At 38.4% G+C, this 18,377-nt stretch overlaps 2 protein-coding genes and 1 long non-coding RNA gene across 3 annotated transcripts in view; 2 read left to right on the top strand and 1 right to left on the bottom strand.

The window, feature by feature from the left end:
* The first annotated feature begins 25 nt into the window (after positions 1 to 25).
* On the top strand, positions 26 to 6,561 carry LOC122642430 (multiple organellar RNA editing factor 2, chloroplastic-like). Its single transcript, XM_043835903.1, has 4 exons — positions 26 to 519; positions 730 to 827; positions 929 to 994; positions 6,271 to 6,561. Exons 1-4 carry the CDS (start codon positions 101 to 103, stop codon positions 6,411 to 6,413), a joined length of 726 nt encoding a protein of 241 aa, XP_043691838.1. The 5' UTR covers positions 26 to 100; the 3' UTR covers positions 6,414 to 6,561.
* LOC122642434 lies at positions 5,012 to 5,441 on the bottom strand. The gene is made up of 2 exons (XR_006330041.1): positions 5,406 to 5,441; positions 5,012 to 5,107 (listed from the first exon to the last, which is right to left on the bottom strand). It is a non-coding gene; the product is annotated as an uncharacterized LOC122642434 (long non-coding RNA).
* A 4,951-nt stretch (positions 6,562 to 11,512) lies between the features above and the next one.
* The window catches only part of LOC122642423 (splicing factor U2af large subunit A), a 31,553-nt gene continuing 24,688 nt past the window's right edge, over positions 11,513 to 18,377 (top strand). The window contains exons 1-3 of the mRNA XM_043835891.1: positions 11,513 to 11,656; positions 12,776 to 14,408; positions 14,503 to 14,640. Of these exons, the coding sequence (XP_043691826.1) occupies positions 12,975 to 14,408; positions 14,503 to 14,640 (1,572 nt within the window). The 5' untranslated portion in view covers positions 11,513 to 11,656; positions 12,776 to 12,974. The remainder of the gene's footprint in view (positions 11,657 to 12,775; positions 14,409 to 14,502; positions 14,641 to 18,377) is intronic.

Here is an 18,377-nt window from a genome sequence, read left to right on the forward strand (position 1 = left end):
CATGAATCGCACAACTTGAACGAACAAACGGAGATAAATAGCTCTCAACCCTCCCAAAACCCTAGTTATCTCATCCACTCTCTTTTCGTCAGTTTCCGCCATGGCTGCAGCCATCGCTCGATCCATCTTAGTCCCTCGTTCTTTCCAACCCACTCTCTTCCTCGCTAGGCGCCTTCTCTTCTCTTCTTCTATTGCTCAGCCCCCTCCACTCGCTGGCTTCGTCAGAACAAGGCGTCCATCTCTCTTACTCTCCCACTCTGTTCGAGTACTAGCGCCTGGAGCGAGCCGGTTGAACGCTATTCGATGCAGAGTTCACCGCTCGGGTGGAGATTCGGCGTACTCGCCGCTTAACTCAGGGTCGAACTTCAGTGACAGGCCTCCTACGGAAATGGCCCCTCTGTTCCCTGGTTGTGATTACGAGCATTGGCTCATTGTCATGGATAAGCCTGGTGGTGAGGGTGCTAATAAGCAGCAGATGATCGATTGCTATGTTCAGACTTTAGCCAAGGTTCTTGGAAGGTAAACCATTTCGATAGAGACTTCTAATTTATTACTTCAGTTAGGGTTTAGGGTCTCTTTATCTGAAATCTGTAATTTTTTATTGTTTGGATTATCATGGTTTGTATAGTTCATTTCACTTTTTTTTTTCTAGTTATAAGGGCTTCTGTATTTTATGTGTCCCTTTCCCGTCTGGCTTTTTGTTAACTCTGTATCTTTAACGATAATTAGTGAAGAGGAAGCGAAGAAGAAGATTTACAATGTTTCATGCGAGAGGTACTTCGGGTTTGGATGTGAAATTGATGAGGAAACATCAAATAAGCTGGAAGGTTTGTCAGGATTAGTTTATAGTTCACGTTTTCCAGAATCTCTGAGTTGACTTTGTAGTCTTTGTTGTTCTGACTTCTGAATGATTGCTTTTTCTTTGCAGGTCTTCCTGGTGTCCTCTTTGTGCTTCCAGATTCTTATGTGGATCCAGAGAACAAGGACTATGGAGGTAAGCATTTCAAGACGAGGGTGGGCGCTTAATACGTTCTCTCCTCCATCTTATAAATTTAATTGTATAATTTATTTTTCTTAGCGTAAGTGTCTATAATTGTTGGTGTATGTCTCTATGTGCTGGTCAGTTGTTATTTTATGTTCAGGTTAATGCATGCACCTCATCTATAGAGTCTTTCCAATTAAGTTAGTCTATATGTTTGTGTTTTTATCTTACATCAATATACACCCAGATACTCTTCTGTCATTATTAGAATCAATAGCTTCTCTCCCTGCCAACATTGACTAACTGAGCATTCAACTGCATTCATCTCATAAGTTTCATGAGCATATTATTTCTTGCAGTACTCCAAAACCTATGAAAAATATCTTCCCTGTAATGTTTTGGCTCCTTATTTTTATCTTCATTCCAAGTTTACCCTTACCCTATCAAATTCCCTTTTCATCCCTACCTACATATATCTTCCTAAGTAACCCTTAGGGCCCGTTTGTCCCCATTTCACCTCATAGCCAAACAGGGCCTTGATGATTCTATTAATTTTTCCCTTATTTTGGTTATTGTTCACTTGGGTGGGCCCATAAGCAAATCTGAATCAGGTTTTTTGGTACCCCAGATTGTATTAATTAATAAATGGTTGAGACTAATATCAAGCAGACTAATATGGCCTGTTTGTAAAATTGAGACTGGTCATTTAGTTATTGTACACTTGAGTGGGCCTATAGGTGTTCCAAATTGGGTGTTTTGGAACCCTGGATTGCATTGAGTTATTGTACACTTGGATTGCATTGTTTTGGTTATTGTACACTTGGTTGGGCCCATAAGTGATCCGAACTGGATTTTTTTGGAACCCCGGATTGCATTAGTTAATAAATCGTTGAGATTAATTTATGGCTTTTAGTGGGCGAGCCTTGCTTTTGCAACCTGTCGGTTGCAGGTTCAAAACTTGGAGCATTGTGCATTGGGAAGTTCTTTTTTTCTTATTATTAATTTATGGCTTTTGCATGCCTTTTGTTACTCTGTTAATCTTGGTGAAGCTGAAGAAGCTTGGAAGGTAATGCAGCTTTGTGCTCATGGGGATCAGTTGATCTCTACTGGATTCTGTCTAATCAAAATGGAGTAGCTTAGTTTCTTATTGAGTGTTAGTAAAGGACTGAATCTTAGTTTTGTAGTTTAAATGTAAAACTGGTTAGCAATGTGTTCATGATATGTCCTAATTTGGGTTCTGTCAGTCCATCTTGGCAAAGCTGGTAGCCTTTGATGGCAATGTCTAGCTTTGAATGCTAATGGACTCGCATCCAAATTCTCTCCTAACTGTTCTGATCTTCTGACACTTGGAGTTACAGATCAGTGGAGATGAAATATGCAGTTTTACAAACTGAATGTTAATCATCATTCTTACGAATATGGGGGATCAACTTTGTTTTGTAGGTAGCTAGGGTTTGGTCAAGATTATGTATATGTCTCTTTGCTATTTAAGTGATGAAAACATGTTGTAGTTTACCAATTTATGGCTTTAAGTTGACGAGCCTTGGTGCAACGGTTTAGTTGTGCTATTGCAACCTGTTGGTTGCAGGTTCGAAATTTTGAAACAGCCTCTCCTGTGAAGTAGGGGGTAAGACTGTGTACATTTACTTCTCCCATACCATGCAGCAGCGGGAAGCCTTGTGCATTAGGATGCACTTTCTTATTATTAATTTATGGCTTTTGCATGCCTTTTTTCACTAAGTCGATCTTGGTGAAGCTGAAGAAGCTTGGAAGATAATGCAGCTTTGTGGTCATGGGGATCAGTTGATCTCTACTGGAATCTCTTTACTCAATGTAGAGTAGCTTAGTTTCTTATTGAGTGATCCTAGTTTGGTAGTTTAAATGCAAAACTGGTTAGCAATATGTTCATGATATGTCCTAATTTGGGTACAGTCAGTCCATCTTGGCAAAGCTGGTAGCCTTAGATGGCAATGTCTAGCTTTGAATGCTAATGGACTCACATCAAAATTCTCTCCTAACTGTTCTGATCTTCTGACACTTGATGGAGTTACAGATCAGTGGAGATGAAATATGCAGTTTTACAAACTGAATGTTAACCATCATTCTTACGAATGGGGGGGATCAACTTTGTTTTGTAGGTAGCTAGGGTTTGGTCAAGATTATGTATACGTCTCTTTGCTATTTAAGTGATGAAAACACGTTGTAGTTTACCAATTTATGACTTTTAGTTGGCGAGCCTTGGTGCAACGGTTTAGTTGTGCTATTGCAACCTGTTGGTTGCAGGTTTGAAACTTTGAAACAGCCTCTCCTGCGAAGCAGGGGGTAAGACTGCGTACATTTGCTTCTCCCATACCATGCAGCAGCGGGAAGCCTTGTGCATTAGGATGCACTTTCTTATTATTAATTTATGGCTTTTGCATGCCTTTTTTCACTCGGTCGATCTTGGTGAAGCTGAAGAAGCTTGGAAGGTAATGCAGCTTTGTGGTCATGTGGATCAGTTGATCTCTACTGGAATCTCTTTACTCAATGTAGAGTAGCTTAGTTTCTTATTGAGTGATCCTAGTTTGGTAGTTTAAATGCAAAACTGGTTAGCAATGTGTTCATGATTTGTCCTAATTTGGGTACAGTCAGTCCATCTTGGCAAAGCTGGTAGCCTTAGATGGCAATGTCTAGCTTTGAATGCTAATGGACTCACATCAAAATTCTCTCCTAACTGTTCTGATCTTCTGACACTTGATGGAGTTACAGATCAGTGGAGATGAAATATGCAGTTTTACAAACTGAATGTTAACCATCATTCTTACGAATGGGGGGGATCAACTTTGTTTTGTAGGTAGCTAGGGTTTGGTCAAGATTATGTATACGTCTCTTTGCTATTTAAGTGATGAAAACACGTTGTAGTTTACCAATTTATGACTTTTAGTTGGCGAGCCTTGGTGCAACGGTTTAGTTGTGCTATTGCAACCTGTTGGTTGCAGGTTCGAAACTTTGAAACAGCCTCTCCTGCGAAGCAGGGGGTAAGACTGCGTACATTTGCTTCTCCCATACCATGCAGCAGCGGGAAGCCTTGTGCATTAGGATGCACTTTCTTATTATTAATTTATGGCTTTTGCATGCCTTTTTTCACTCGGTCGATCTTGGTGAAGCTGAAGAAGCTTGGAAGGTAATGCAGCTTTGTGGTCATGTGGATCAGTTGATCTCTACTGGAATCTCATACTCAATGTAGAGTAGCTTAGTTTCGTATTGAGTGATCCTAGTTTGGTAGTTTAAATGCACAACTGGTTAGCAATGTGTTCATGATTTGTCCTAATTTGGGTACAGTCAGTCCATCTTGGCAAAGCTGGTAGCCTTAGATGGCAATGTCTAGCTTTGAATGCTAATGGACTCACATCAAAATTCTCTCCTAACTGTTCTGATCTTCTGACACTTGATGGAGTTACAGATCAGTGGAGATGAAATATGCAGTTTTACAAACTGAATGTTAACCATCATTCTTACGAATGGGGGAATCAACTTTGTTTTGTTGGTAGCTAGGGTTTGGTCAAGATTATGTATACGTCTCTTTGCTATTTAAGTGATGAAAACACGTAGTTTACCAATTTATGACTTTTAGTTGGCGAGCCTTGGCGCAACGGTTTAGTTGTGTTATTGCAACCTGTTGGTTGCAGGTTCAAAACTTTGAAACAGCCTCTCCTGCGAAGCAGGGGGTAAGACTGCGTACATTTGCTTCTCCCATACACTGCAGCAGCGGGAAGCATTGTGCATTAGTATGCACTTTCTTATTATTAATTTATGGCTTTTGCATGCCTTTTTTCACTCGGTCGATCTTGGTGAAGCTGAAGAAGCTTGGAAGGTAATGCAGCTTTGTGCTCATGGTGATCAGTTGATCTCTACTGGAATCTCTTTACTCAATGTGGAGTACTTAGTTTCTTATTGAGTGTTAGTAAAGGACTGAATCCTAGTTTGGTAGTTTAATTGCAAAACTGGTTAGCAATGTGTTCATGATATGCCCTAATTTGGGTTCAGTCAGTCCATCTTGGCAAAGCTGGTAGCCTTAGATGGTAATGTCTAGCTTTGAATGCTAATGGACTCACATCAAAATTCTCTCTTAACTGTTCTGCCCTTCTGAATTGTGATACTCGATGGAGTTACAGATCAGTGGAGATGAAATATGCAGTCGCAATATGAAGATAAACTTTGTTTTGTAGGTAGATGGGGTTTTGGTCAAGATTATGTATATTCTCTCAGCTTTGTGCTCATGGGGATCAGTTGATCTCTACTGGATTCTCTCTACTCAATGTGGAGTGGCTTAGTTTCTAATTTGGGTAGTCAGTTCATCTTGGCAAAGCAAGTATCCTTACATGGCAATGTCTAGCTTTGAATGCTAATGGACTCGCATCAAAATTCTCTTTACTGTTCTGACCTTCTGATACTCGATGGAGTTTCAGATCAGTGGAGATGAAATATGCAGTTTACAAACTGAATGTTAATCTTCATTCTTACGAATGGGAGATCAACTTTGCTTTGTAGGTAGCTAGGGTTTTGTTCAAGATTATGTTTGCCTCTCTCTTTGCTATTTAGGTGATGAAAACACAATGCTGCTTACCAATTAATGACAGTAAGGTCCTTAGGCATATGAATACTTTGGCAGAAGTTTAATCTTACTCTAATAATTCTAGATGAGATTTTTTTTTTGGTAAGAATTCTAGATGAGATCGACCATCACTAAATTTTCTGTCTTGATAACATTATTTTATGCACTTCTCTTTTCCAGATTATCTGGGATGCATGTTGGTTTACTTTTTTTTTTTTTTTTTAATAATTGAGTGCAAGTAAACACGCGCAACATGCGGCTCTATGGTCTGCAGGCTTCTGTTCTCATCATTGTATATTGTACTCTCTTGAATCTTGACATGATAAACATTGAATATTACTAAATTTTCTTAAATTAACAATTGAGATCATGAAGAGCGATCAGTTTGACATGTGGAAAAAGAAGCTGGGAACTCTTATTTTTTGGCATTGAATTGTCTGATTTTTCACACTAATCTTGTCTGTCGTGATTTACCAGCAAAGAGGGCCATTAAAAATTTAAAATGTGTTTACATGCATTTGTTATTTTGTGGTGTTCAAATTGTGACATTTGGTTTTATTTTCCTAGTTTGGATAAGCAATGTGCTGTGCTAGCACAAAGAGGCAAAGGATCCTCTTCCCTCTAGCACTCCCATCTTTCTCAGCTCAACTGGGTTTTTAACCATTCTTAATTTGGTATCTTATAATATTTGCAGCTGAATTGTTCGTGAATGGAGAGATAGTGCAGAGATCCCCAGAGAGGCAAAGGAGGGTGGAACCTGTGCCCCAGAGAGCTCAGGACAGACCCAGATATAATGACAGAACACGATATGTGAGGCGCAGAGAAAACCAACGGTGAATGTAAATGAAGGCAATGGTGGCCATCTCATGCACTCACAATATGTGTAGCTTTTTTTTTATTATCGTGAAACCCCCTTATCCATGTGTATTACCTTCTCTCCTTGTGTCGAAACATTTTCCTTTATATTCAGGTTGACTATCTTGCATGTTTGGATTTTTTTTACTCCACTCTTGTTGTCCAAGTCCCAAAGGGCACAATAGAGGCCAACTTTGCCTGTGGGTTGGTGATCCTATTGATAGGTTTATTGTTGTGGTTGATTATAATGCGTAATGTTTTAAAACTTGGAATTGGATACAGCCATACAGGATTGGCCTACTGATTGGGTGGAAAGAATGTGCAAAGATTTTTTTCAGATTTCTCATTTTTTTAACCAATAGTACTGTAGATTTAGTAGTAAGAGGTAGTTCTTATTGGTTTTGTATTGTATATACTAACCAATAGTATGAAACACACAAGCTACTATTATATTCCTCATTTTTTTTTCTAATTGGATACAGGATTGGTTTCTAAAGATTTGATCAGATTTTTCATTTCTATCTATTTCTATTATTGGTATAGTACCTCTTGCTCTTTTCATCCATCCTCTGCTAGCTCTAATAAACTCAGCCCTCAGCTGTCTGCCTAACCCTCTTAGAAATAAATATTGAAAGACTACTTAAAAGTATTATTTTCGAAAAAGTGTGATTTTTAAGAACCATATTGGATCAGAGAGACTAGTTATCCAATAATGGGAAAAGGCTGGGTATACAAGCAATATATTGTATGCTACAAATGAGGGAAGAGAGAGATAGACACATAGGGTGGCTAGCATGTCTATCCCTTTCCTTCTAAGGGAACCATATGCCCTGGTAATGCTTTGCCGTTCTCTCCCACTGGCCCTCATGCGTGAGTAGAGGCCGTGCTCTCCAAAACCCCCTCCTCAACAGAGAACTATTCCACCATGTAAATTATATCATGAATTATAAAAAAAAGGAACAAAGTATGTTGAGATTCCACCTCTAAGTTGATGGACTCTTTTATCATAATTGTTTTATGGGAGAATGTTTTTTTTTGTCGCAATGCAGGTTGTGTTCAGGCACATGGGCCTGCCACTCAGGGGGCAGGGTGGTCATTGCATCCATCCCCATTTGCCTGGGTGTAGTCTATGCTATGGCACAGAGAACAACGTCCCTTGTTTTATATCAGAGCTTATGGAATCTTATCAAAATTGGAATTTGTCACTTTTAGGTTCTTTGTTTCCTCATAATCTTGTTAACAATATAATGCGGATTTGAAATCCTAATTCAGAGTGTCAAGATTAATATTTCTGCCCATTTCCTAAAACGGGTGAGATGACTACCAAAACAGTTTCTTACTATCTAAATAAAAAACTTCAGTCAGAAGAATCTTCTCGGGTTCTTTTTTTCATGGCGCTTCACTTGGAAGCTCAAGCTACACCATAAATTTAAAATTTTTCTTTGGAAATGTTTAAATAATTGTCTCCTCGCAAAGGACTTTGTCCAAAGTTTTCTTCCAGTTGACTCTGTGTCTCTTATTTAATAGCCATAATGAATATTTTTGACATATTTTTTTGCAGTTTTTCTGTTTTGAAACTTATTTGGGCAGCACGTCCTGTAGGATTGAGAATGGAACAGCTGGTTGCTGCTTCTTTTCAAGATTATCCCTATGGTTGTTTTACAATAAGGAGTGTTCCAAATCTAATTACACTACTGTTTTGATTATGCGTTCTATTACGAGCGAAATTTTTTAAATCATGGGAGAGGGGTGTAATTTCCCCTTATAGTTTTCATCTGGTTTGAAAGAAATTCAGTTTTATTCAATTCCCAAAAATAAAAAATAAAAAAAATCCTCAATATAAACAACTCTCATTTCCCAATGGGTTGCTTCTCATTTTCAAACAATAAATGATTCTTTTGATTTCTGACTCTTCTAAACCTGACCTTGCAATTATAACCAATAGATGGTCATAAACTTATCATCACTTATGGTAGTTTCTTGCAACATAACAAGGAAGCAGGATGTACATCTTGAATATTTTTTTGGCAAATAATGAGGTTTTTATATTATATAATTATGGCTTCCCAGATTCAATAGCTGAAGCTGAAGGAAAAGCAATTGAACAAAGGAGTCAAAGATGCAGAAGGAAAGGGCATAAAGCATATAGAGATCTGGACGGACTCAACCCATATGGAAGCGCGCGATTAACATCTGATCAGCTAAAGTATTTGTCTTAGACTATTTTTTCTGTACTTTAAGATATTAAATGTCTCTTTAAGTCTTTCTAGTCTGTAATGGTTTAAAAAGCTAATAAATCTCACGTAAATTTAGCTCATTTTTTAGCTACTTCAGTTAGGATTTTTAAGCTCTCTGGTAGTATGATAGAGAGCATTAACAACCTTGTACTTTCTGGTTTAAATTTTATTTCCATTAAAAAAAAAAAACTTCATCCCTCAAGTTTCATTCTAGTGTTAGTATTGTTATGCCACTTTTAACTCAAGATGCCCTTCTCGAGACTATAAAATCTCTATATGATGGCGTTTTTTTTGGAAACTTAATTTACAAATTTAAAATTTTCTTTTGACGTGTTTTACATGCAAGAATTACAATCAAAGCGATCCTCTCAAAATGGAACTTAATCAAGCTTTGCTGTGTTTTTTGTGGTTCTTGTGCTGTGACAATCTAGTATTTCTTCTTCTCACATGAATGGTCTAAGTGTATATGGGCTGCAGGTCCTCTGGGCTTGAGAATTGAGTTTCTCTACAATTTTTCTTTAACTGAGCTTTGCATTTCCTTCATTTCCAATAATCGTACTCCTTGATAGGTCATCTCAAAAATGGTTTTTTTTTTTTTTCATTATCATGTTACTTCATTTGGGGTTCACGAAATAAAGTGTTAAGGGATTGGCCAAACCTGATCCCACTTTGGTGCTTCATAATGTTTATTGTTGGATCTCTTTTACCAAAAAAAAATAAATTTGTTGGATCTCCAATCTTGATATTCACCCTCTCCCTCTCACTCCTTCCTGTTTCATCTGATCAGGATTGTTCTGGTTGCTCCTATACAATAATTATGGTCTTATCCTTGTTCTAAAGTACCTTGTTTTAATTTGCGCAGGAATTTCTAACCTAGTTGTAAACACCTCTAGTTGGGCTTATTGCATTTTGTTAGAATACAGCTTTTTGACAGCATATTAGTTTTTAGAGGCTGAAGTTTAGGGCATTTCTTTGGGTCTAGAGCATGTTATTTCAATGGGATGTAGGATCAGAGAAGTTTGGAGTGGCAACAAAGAACTCACCAATCTTCTCCCAATACCATCAAACAAAGCTTGGCCTTGGCATCTCCTTCCATATTTTCTAAATATATCATCTGGTCTTACTGAGACATTGTTTTGTATTAAAGAAGATACTCACATTGTTCTTTTAGACATCTAGCTCAACACGCCATGAGAAAGCAACGTAATTTTGTTTTATCTGGAAACAATGTAGATATTTCTAATGTTTTTATATAATTGTTCTCTCTTTCAATTCATTGTGAGTTTTGTTTAATTTTAAGAGTGTTGAGCACTACCTTGTCTCCCAACATGACCCTCTAGTCAAGTGCAATGATTCTTGGGTGGGCTTATACAGACTGTTGTATCTTGGGAGATTGGTTTGCAAATGAACCCGGTTTACATCTATAGGAGACAAATACAATTTTAAAGAGAATGATCTATTGGCATGCCTCAGTCTTGTTGTTGCTTCTACCATTAATGTAAGTGATCGTGATCCAAATATCGACTCTACAAATGTGACATTATTTGAAGAATTACTATTATAAAAGTCTTTACTTTATTCCTATAGAGGTATTTATTTCCTACATTTATCAATGGAACCAGAACCCACAACAATCATTCATGATAGTTGGAATCAAACAATAACACCACCACCTCAGTAGAATCCATCCATATGTCTAGTTTCTTGAACTCCATGTGCATTGCTCCTTGCAGGTTTTTTGGGCAGTTTCAAAATCCAGATATCTCCACAAAAAGTTATGTTGATACTTTTTTTTTTTTTGGTTTTGGTAAACAATGATGAGACTCATTCAACCATAAAGTCAAATCACTCAGATGAAAATATTCCCTGTTCACCTTAGGTATGAAAAGGGCATTGAGAGGATATTTTGAAAATATAATAAAAACTTATAAGGGTTTGTGAATCCTAGAATTAGGGGTGTCAATTTTAAATTAGAACCGACCCACCCAATAGCTTTTTAGTTTGGATCTTAGTTTTAGTGATAGGTTATTGGTCTGGATCTGATCGAATTCCATTAATTAGAAGAATTGCATAGACTTGAACTTGTCCTACTCCATTTTTTCTGTTTTAAAATGTTAAAAGATAATCCTTACTAATTTCACATATAATTAAAGTGACTATTATCATATAGCTGTTGTCCAAGTGTTATTAGAACATGACCCAGGATTAAGCAAGAAAATGGCCCCTCAAAGTCTAATTCTCTCATATCTGTTGCACAGAGGACACACAACAATAGTTAATGAATTGCTTTTGATAGATTATAGCTTGCTTGAGATTTCTCGTTTCAATGGGAAAAAATGTTTTACATATGGCTGTACAACAAAAACATGTTGAAATTGTAAAAGCATTAATAGACAAGGATCCCCAGTTAACTCGAAGGACTGATAAAAAAGAACACACAACTTTCCACGTAGGTGTAAAAGGGGTAAATTGTGAGGTGGTGAAACTGCTTCTTGAAGCAAATGTACATAAAGATTACATTTATGTATGTTGAAGCTCCTGTTTTCTTATAGAAACTCCTATTGTCTTTATTTTGTGCTCTACATTATAATAATGTTGGGACCCAATAAAAAAACCGAAATCGCACCATCAATTAGGTTAATGGTCTTGAATCTCAAATTTGAAACCGATGAGCTGGTCCGGATCTGGTATTGACACCTTGGATTCGGAAGAGAACCGGGCAGATGGCCCAGAATTGAACCCATGTATCCACAAATATGCAGAATAAGAAACGATGATTGGCCTTCATCAGGTCCAATCCAGATACTGTGATACACCTCCGTTACCTATCGAAGAGACAATCTCGTAACCAAGGTTGAAAGGACTCCCGCAGGACCAGCGTTATCCTCCTTCCATCATCTTCGGTTTCTTCGAGCCCTAAACTCAACCCCAACTACTCTATTTAGCCCTGTAAGCACTTCAGAGTTCAGACGTTATTGTTGAACTGAGGTCAGCTAATTACTTAATTTCCTTATTTTTTTCTTTCCCTCATGTATTTTGTTTTAAGTTTCTGATTATTTGGTTGTTATGTGAACTTTAATGGTGGTATGCAGAAATAAGAGTAAAAATTTTGTAAAATAGGGTAATGGGTTTCTTACGTGAAGAATCACATTGTGACTGAATCTTCTTTTGATGGTTTTTGTTGATAATGCAATAGTCAATGCTTGCATTTATCCATGCCTTCAGATGTGGAAGCGAGATAAACTCCATGAACCCAAAGAAATACGTCAAGCTCTCTCTCTCTCTCTCTCTCTCTCTATCTCTTTTTTTTTTTTTTGTGTGGTGGGGGGGGGGGGCGCAGAGGGGAGCATGACTTGCCAAATTTATTTCCAAATCATAATTTTGCGCTTTCTGGTTTGTCCAATCTTGAAAATTTGTGGTTTTTATGAGTGCTTCCAGTAGGACAAATGTAGGTAATGCACGAGTTGGAGATAGAGTCCCCTGCAAGTACCAAAGGGTTTGCAGAATGATTTGCCGGGGCTCTGTTAGTTGTAGGTGGTTATTTACTTGTCATTAAATGGATAAACGGTGGGGTTAATCTTCCTTGGTGGTTTACCAATGGGATGGATCATGTTATGTTCTTGTATTGCCACATGAAAGAGAGCAAATGTGGTTGCAAAAAACTGCATCTAAGAATACTGTGAATTATGTTGGGACATCTTTGTGAATGGGTTTCCATCTCCCCCCCCCCCCAAACTTACATGGATTTTCTTATCTTTTCTGGTTGAGTGTGAATTCAGTCACTGGAAGAGCAATTGTCATGTGAAGAAATTGGTTAATTCTTCTCTTTATGTGGCTCTTGAACAATGACTCTGTTTGCTTCCGAACTGCAAATCTTGAGTTCCCATATGTCCATTCAAATGATATTTACTACTCCAATGAATTGCTTGTTTTTATTATTACCCACCTCTGAATTTTTTCATTATTATCCTTGATTGCAAGCACGATGCTGCCGTCATGTTTTGTTGGATGTTAGACTTGACTTTTTAGCCATGCTTTCATTCTTTTCTAACTTAATTTTTCTCGCTACATTTATTTGACCTTTATGGAATGTGTTTGTACTTGTAGGGGTTGTAAATTGGGGGTTGTTGAATGTATTAACTGCCAACTTGCTCCGACTTTGATCATAAGAATGTATTTATCTTCATCTTTGTAGTGTCACTGTGTACGCAGCAGTCAAAGTGACACCTTGGGCATACCTTCTGCTGGTGAGATTGTTGAATGTTTTCCATATTGTTGTGGGACATTGGAGTTCATTAAGGATTGTATGTTCGAGAAGATGAGCAGGATTAGTCGGCACAAAGAAAAATATGGCACTGCAAATGAGCTTTCAAGGGATAACTCTGAGGAAGGGACTGCTGCTCGGACAAGACCATTTAGCTTTGAAGAAATAATGCTAAGAAGGAAAAGCAAGAAGCTGGCTGCAGATGCTGAAGATAGAGCTGGAGAACTGGGGAAGTTATCAGGGAAAAACAATGTCGAAAGTGTTGCTGGCCATTCTGAATCTGATCGAGGTTACAAGCGAACCCTTGATGTCAAGAAGCATGATTTGGAGGATAAGAAAGCTTCCAAAAAGAAAGAAGGAAATGCATCCAGAAAGGAAGACAATCTACTTAAAATTAAAGGTAAAGAGATCCATGATATAGATGCCAACTTGAAGGTGAAATCAAACAAAGATTCAACCAGTGGAGCTAAATCAGACAAGAGTGAGAAAAGGAGTCGTCACAGAAGCAGAAATGATGACCGATCAAGGGATGATTTTGAAAATGAATTTGAGAAGATGCGTCTCAAAGAGACAATGGGGAAGGACAAATATGTAGACAGAGATAGGGGAAAATCTGAAAGAGAAACCAAAAGAAAGCACCAAAATGGGGATCACCAGGAAAGTAGGTTAGAAATAACAGGAAATGATGGAAAGAAACGTGATTCAGGAAAATGGCATGATTCAGAATATTCAGAAAAACGGGCCAGGAAGGAATCGTCTCAATCCCATTATGAAGAAGTGAGGCCGAAAAGGAGAAACTCAAGAAGTCGGGAACATGATAGGGACAGAGACAGGAGATCACCCTCAGTCTCCCCAAGAGTACACAAGCGTACGTCTTATCATGGTCAGGATCATGGAGAGACAGCATTTCGTTCCTTCAGAGATAGGTCATCAAAGCAGTATTCTGATGTTGACAGGTATAGAACATCTAGTAATGGAGGACATTCAAGTAGTCATTATCGACGGCATGGTGGGCATTCGAGTGGGCTTGGTGGTTATTCACCACGTAAGAGAAGAACTGAGGCTGCTATTAAGACTCCTTCCCCAACCACTCGTTCTCCAGAGAGGAAAAATCTTGGGTGGGATCTTCGGCCTGCTGGAATGGACAACATTTCTTCTACTTCAGTGTCGATTAATTTCCAACCACCAGACCAGACTACCTCATCAAATTCACAAGACTTGCCTAGCGCTTCTCCAGTCATATCGAATGTGACAAAATTGTTGTCTGGGGCTTCCCAAAATGTCACATCAATGATAAAGAATGTCCCTGTTGACTCGATTCAACTCACACAGGCAACTCGGCCTATGAGAAGGCTTTATTTAGAAAATGTACCAGCTTCAGCTTCTGAGAAAGACTTAATGGAGTGTCTTAATGGTTTCTTGTTGCCAATGGGTGTTAATCATATCCAAGTAATGAACCCATGCATCAGTTGTATTGTAAGTGATATAGATACAATAAAGTCATTTTCATGCATGGGATTGCCACTGGTTGTTTCTCGTTGCCCATTAATGCCCCTGCCATTCATTGCAGATAAACAAGGAGAAGGGGCAAGCTGTTGTGGAATTTCTTACACCAGAGGATGCTACATCAGCTCTTTCTTTTGATGGCAGATCCTTTTCCAGTTCAATTCTTAAAATTAGGCGCCCCAAAGACTTTGTTGAACCAGCAGTAAGATTGCTGATTACTGACTTTTTAATTTTCATCTTTGTGATGATCTTTGCTTGCCTGTTATATTCCTTGTCCTAAAACTGAGCGTGTGAATTCCCTCAACTTGGTTCCCAGTATTTGGGGTGGATATTCCCAACATGGTCTATAAATTGTGTGGGCCGCTTTTAAGGTTTTTGTACTGGCTCGGATCGATCTGATCCAATTGACCTGGACATACTACTAGCTTTTCACTTTCCAAGTTTGGGTTCACTTATCCCCTCCAGCGGGATCAGAAAAGAAGGTTGTTCTAGGCTAAAATGTGCGTGATGCAGTACCTTGCTCTTCTCTGAAGGAAAAGTTCATTGGACAACTGGACATCATCTTAAGTTTTTCTGTCATTTGGCATAATTTAATAGTTTCTTAGACTTATCAAAATGATTCCCATCCATTTCTCTGATGTTACATGAGGTTAAATACAGCTTCACTTAGCTGGAGCAATCATTCCCCCCACTTCCCCCCCCCCCAAAAAAAAAAAAAAAGGAGGAAATTTTATTTTTCTTCTAGTTGGAGAGTGCCAGCTGAATCATATGAACTGTTTCATCCCTCAGTGTCAACCACTGATAAAATCAATTGTTGTTGTCACAAGATTTTACTAAGTAATCATATATTTTTGTATCTCTTGCTTTATCTTTTTGAACAAATTTATAAAAACTGTTTAATTGGATAGATTTTTTCAATTTGGTCATGAATGTATATGAGTTGCTTTGTTGTCTTCTGATACAAGCTAATGATGGTCTGCATTAAAAAAGTTCTGGAGCATGGTGTTTGTGAGCTTTGGAAGTTAAAATGAGTAAATGTGCAAGTAGCTAGTTCCAGAACTTTGGATAATGACCAACTATACAACTGGTTCTGTGGGTGGACTATTTCCAGCCAAATGGTAGCTTAGTTGGTGCTTAGATTTTGTAGAAATGCATTCCATTCCACCCTATACAACAACAACAACATAGCCTTATCCCAACTAAATGGGATCAGGTCACATGGATCCTTGATCTCCAATCAGCTCTATTTGAAGTCATATATGGTCCAAGTCCTAAGCTATGCACCTCTTTCCTCATTTCTCCTATGGTTAATTTAGGCCTGCCCCTAGCTCTTTTAGTTCCTTCAATTTGAATCAAATCACTCCTCCGCATTGGCACATCCCAAGGCCTCCATTGCACATGGCCATACCACCTCAAACAACTTTCTAGTTGCTTATCCTGTACCGGAGCTACTCCCAAAGGTGTACCCAGTGCACGAGGCTCCCGCCACTACGGGGTCTGGGGAGGGTCATAGTGTACGCAGCCTTACCCCCACTTCGGGGAGAGGCTGTTTCCAGAGACTCGAACCCGTAACCACTTGGTCACAATGGAGCAACCTGATTGGAGCCACTCCCAAATCAGCTCTAATAAGGTCATTCCGTATCCTTATCCTTCCTAGTTTTGTCATGCATCCATCTCAACATCCTCATATCCTCTACACTTAGTTTATCTATTGACGCTTCTTAAGTTCCCAACATTCCGCACCATACATCATAGCCGGTCATAGTACTAGAAAATTTTCCTTTAAGCTTTGAAGGAATACACCGATCACACAACATTCCGGATGCACCTCTCTATTTCATCCACCCTATTTTAATTCTATGAGCATCATCATCCTCTATATCACCTTCTTTATTTATGATGGAGCCTAGATACCTAAAATAATCACTTTGTGAAGTCTCCCTCTCTTCACTATTCACCACCTCATTAACCGTTTTAATGTAACTAAAGTTACACACCATACTCAGTCTTTAATCTACTTAAGACCTTTTGATTCCAAGGTTGATCTCCATAGCTTCCACTGTGGATCTTCTTGGCATAAAACAAAATTGGTTCTCCGAAATAGTAGTCTCTATTCTCAGGAAGGTACCAATAATCCTCTCCCATACCTTCATGGTATAACTCATTAGTTTATGCCTCTATAGTTATTACAACTTTGAATATAACCATTATTTTTGTAAATCGGGACCACAATGCTTCTCCTCCATTCATTTGACATCTTCCTTGTGCTCATAATCTTATTAAACAATTTGGTTAGCCAAGATAAACCACATATACCTATGCTCTTCCACACTTCTATTGGGACCCCGTCTAGGCCTGATGCCTTATGTACTTTCATCTTTCTTAAAGCTGCTTTTATTTTAGACACCCTAATTTTGCATTTATATCTCTATGACATGTGGTGTCGGGATGAGTAATGCTGTCTTCTGGGGCACGACTACTCGAAATGACTTCATTTAGTAGTTTGTGGAAAGACTCTTTCCATTTCTCTGTAATGTCTTCCTCTCTTGTTAGTATTTTACCATCTTCACTTTTAATACATCTAACATGGTAGAAATCCCTACTCTTCCTTTCTCTCATTCTAGCTATCTTATAAATAGTTTCCCCCTTCCTTTGTGTGCAAATTGTTATAAAAATCTTAATATTTCTTCTCCCCTTGCTTTCCCCACAATCTTCTTAGCTTCATTTCTGGTAGATTTATACCTTTTTTAGATTCTCTTCTTCCTTAGTTCTTTGCCATATCTTAAAACTAGCTTTCTTAGTCTTAATTGCTGCTTGAACCTCATCATCCAACCACCAAATCTCCCTAGGGCATGACAGTTTCCTTTTGTTTCCCCTAGGACTTCTTTGGCAACCTTCTTAAATCTTAATACAAGTTGTCATCTTGTTCCACATCGTATTAGTGTCTCCCTCAAAGTCCCATTTTCTTTGTTTGACCAATTTATTAGTAAATGAATTCAGGGAATCTCCTTTTAAGCTCCACCACCTTATCTTAGGGCAAGTAGGTTCCCCTATCTTACGCTTCTATGTAACGCGGCACATATCCATGATCACCAATCTATGCTGAGTGGTCAGGCTCTCCCGAGGTATAATCTTACAATCCTTGCAAAACAATCTATCAGACCTTCTAGTTAGGAAGAAATCTATTTGGTTGATATGATGTCCACTTTTGTAGGTAACTAGATACTCCTCTCTCTTTTCAAAGTAAGTGTTCACAATGGATAAATTTTAAGCCACAACAAAGTCTCAAACAGAAACCCCCTCCTCATTCTCCTCTCCAAAACCATAATCTCCATGTATGCCTTCATAGCCTCTACAGTCTCTCCCCACATGTCCTTTCAAATCATCCCCTATGTTAATCTTTTCTCCTTGACTTTACCCGCACTTGTCCACAATACGAGAACCCTTGCCTACTTGTCATCGCATCCGAGCGCCGACGTGGTGCGTCGCTTACAGGGGACGCCCTTGGATATGGTTGATAGGACATAAAACCTAATTAATAGTTTAATACACTCATAAAATAGGATCCACCCTATATTTATTGAAAATTTTCGGCTGAAATAGAGTTCAAGCTTTGAGCCAATGAGAAATATTTCAAATATCACTATTTGAAAAAGGTTGGACAGCTGATAATAGTCATAATACAATGGAAACTTCAATACATGGTAGACCATACAATTGTGTTGGACCAACAATTTAAAAAAAAAGGGAAAACAAACTGAGACAGGTAGATTTTTATGTGAATATTGAAGCACTTCCTGTATGTAGCCAAATATGTCAGAAAACAGCTGCAGGACTTGAAGACCAAAATATCTGACATTAGGGACTCAAGCCCGAAAAATACCAGCCAGTCAAGTATCCTTTAACCCTAGGAACTGATCCTGAACTACGAAATCAAAA

This window comes from Telopea speciosissima, chromosome 10 (assembly GCF_018873765.1).
Source record: "Telopea speciosissima isolate NSW1024214 ecotype Mountain lineage chromosome 10, Tspe_v1, whole genome shotgun sequence".
In the NCBI taxonomy this organism is placed as follows: Eukaryota; Viridiplantae; Streptophyta; class Magnoliopsida; order Proteales; family Proteaceae; genus Telopea; species Telopea speciosissima.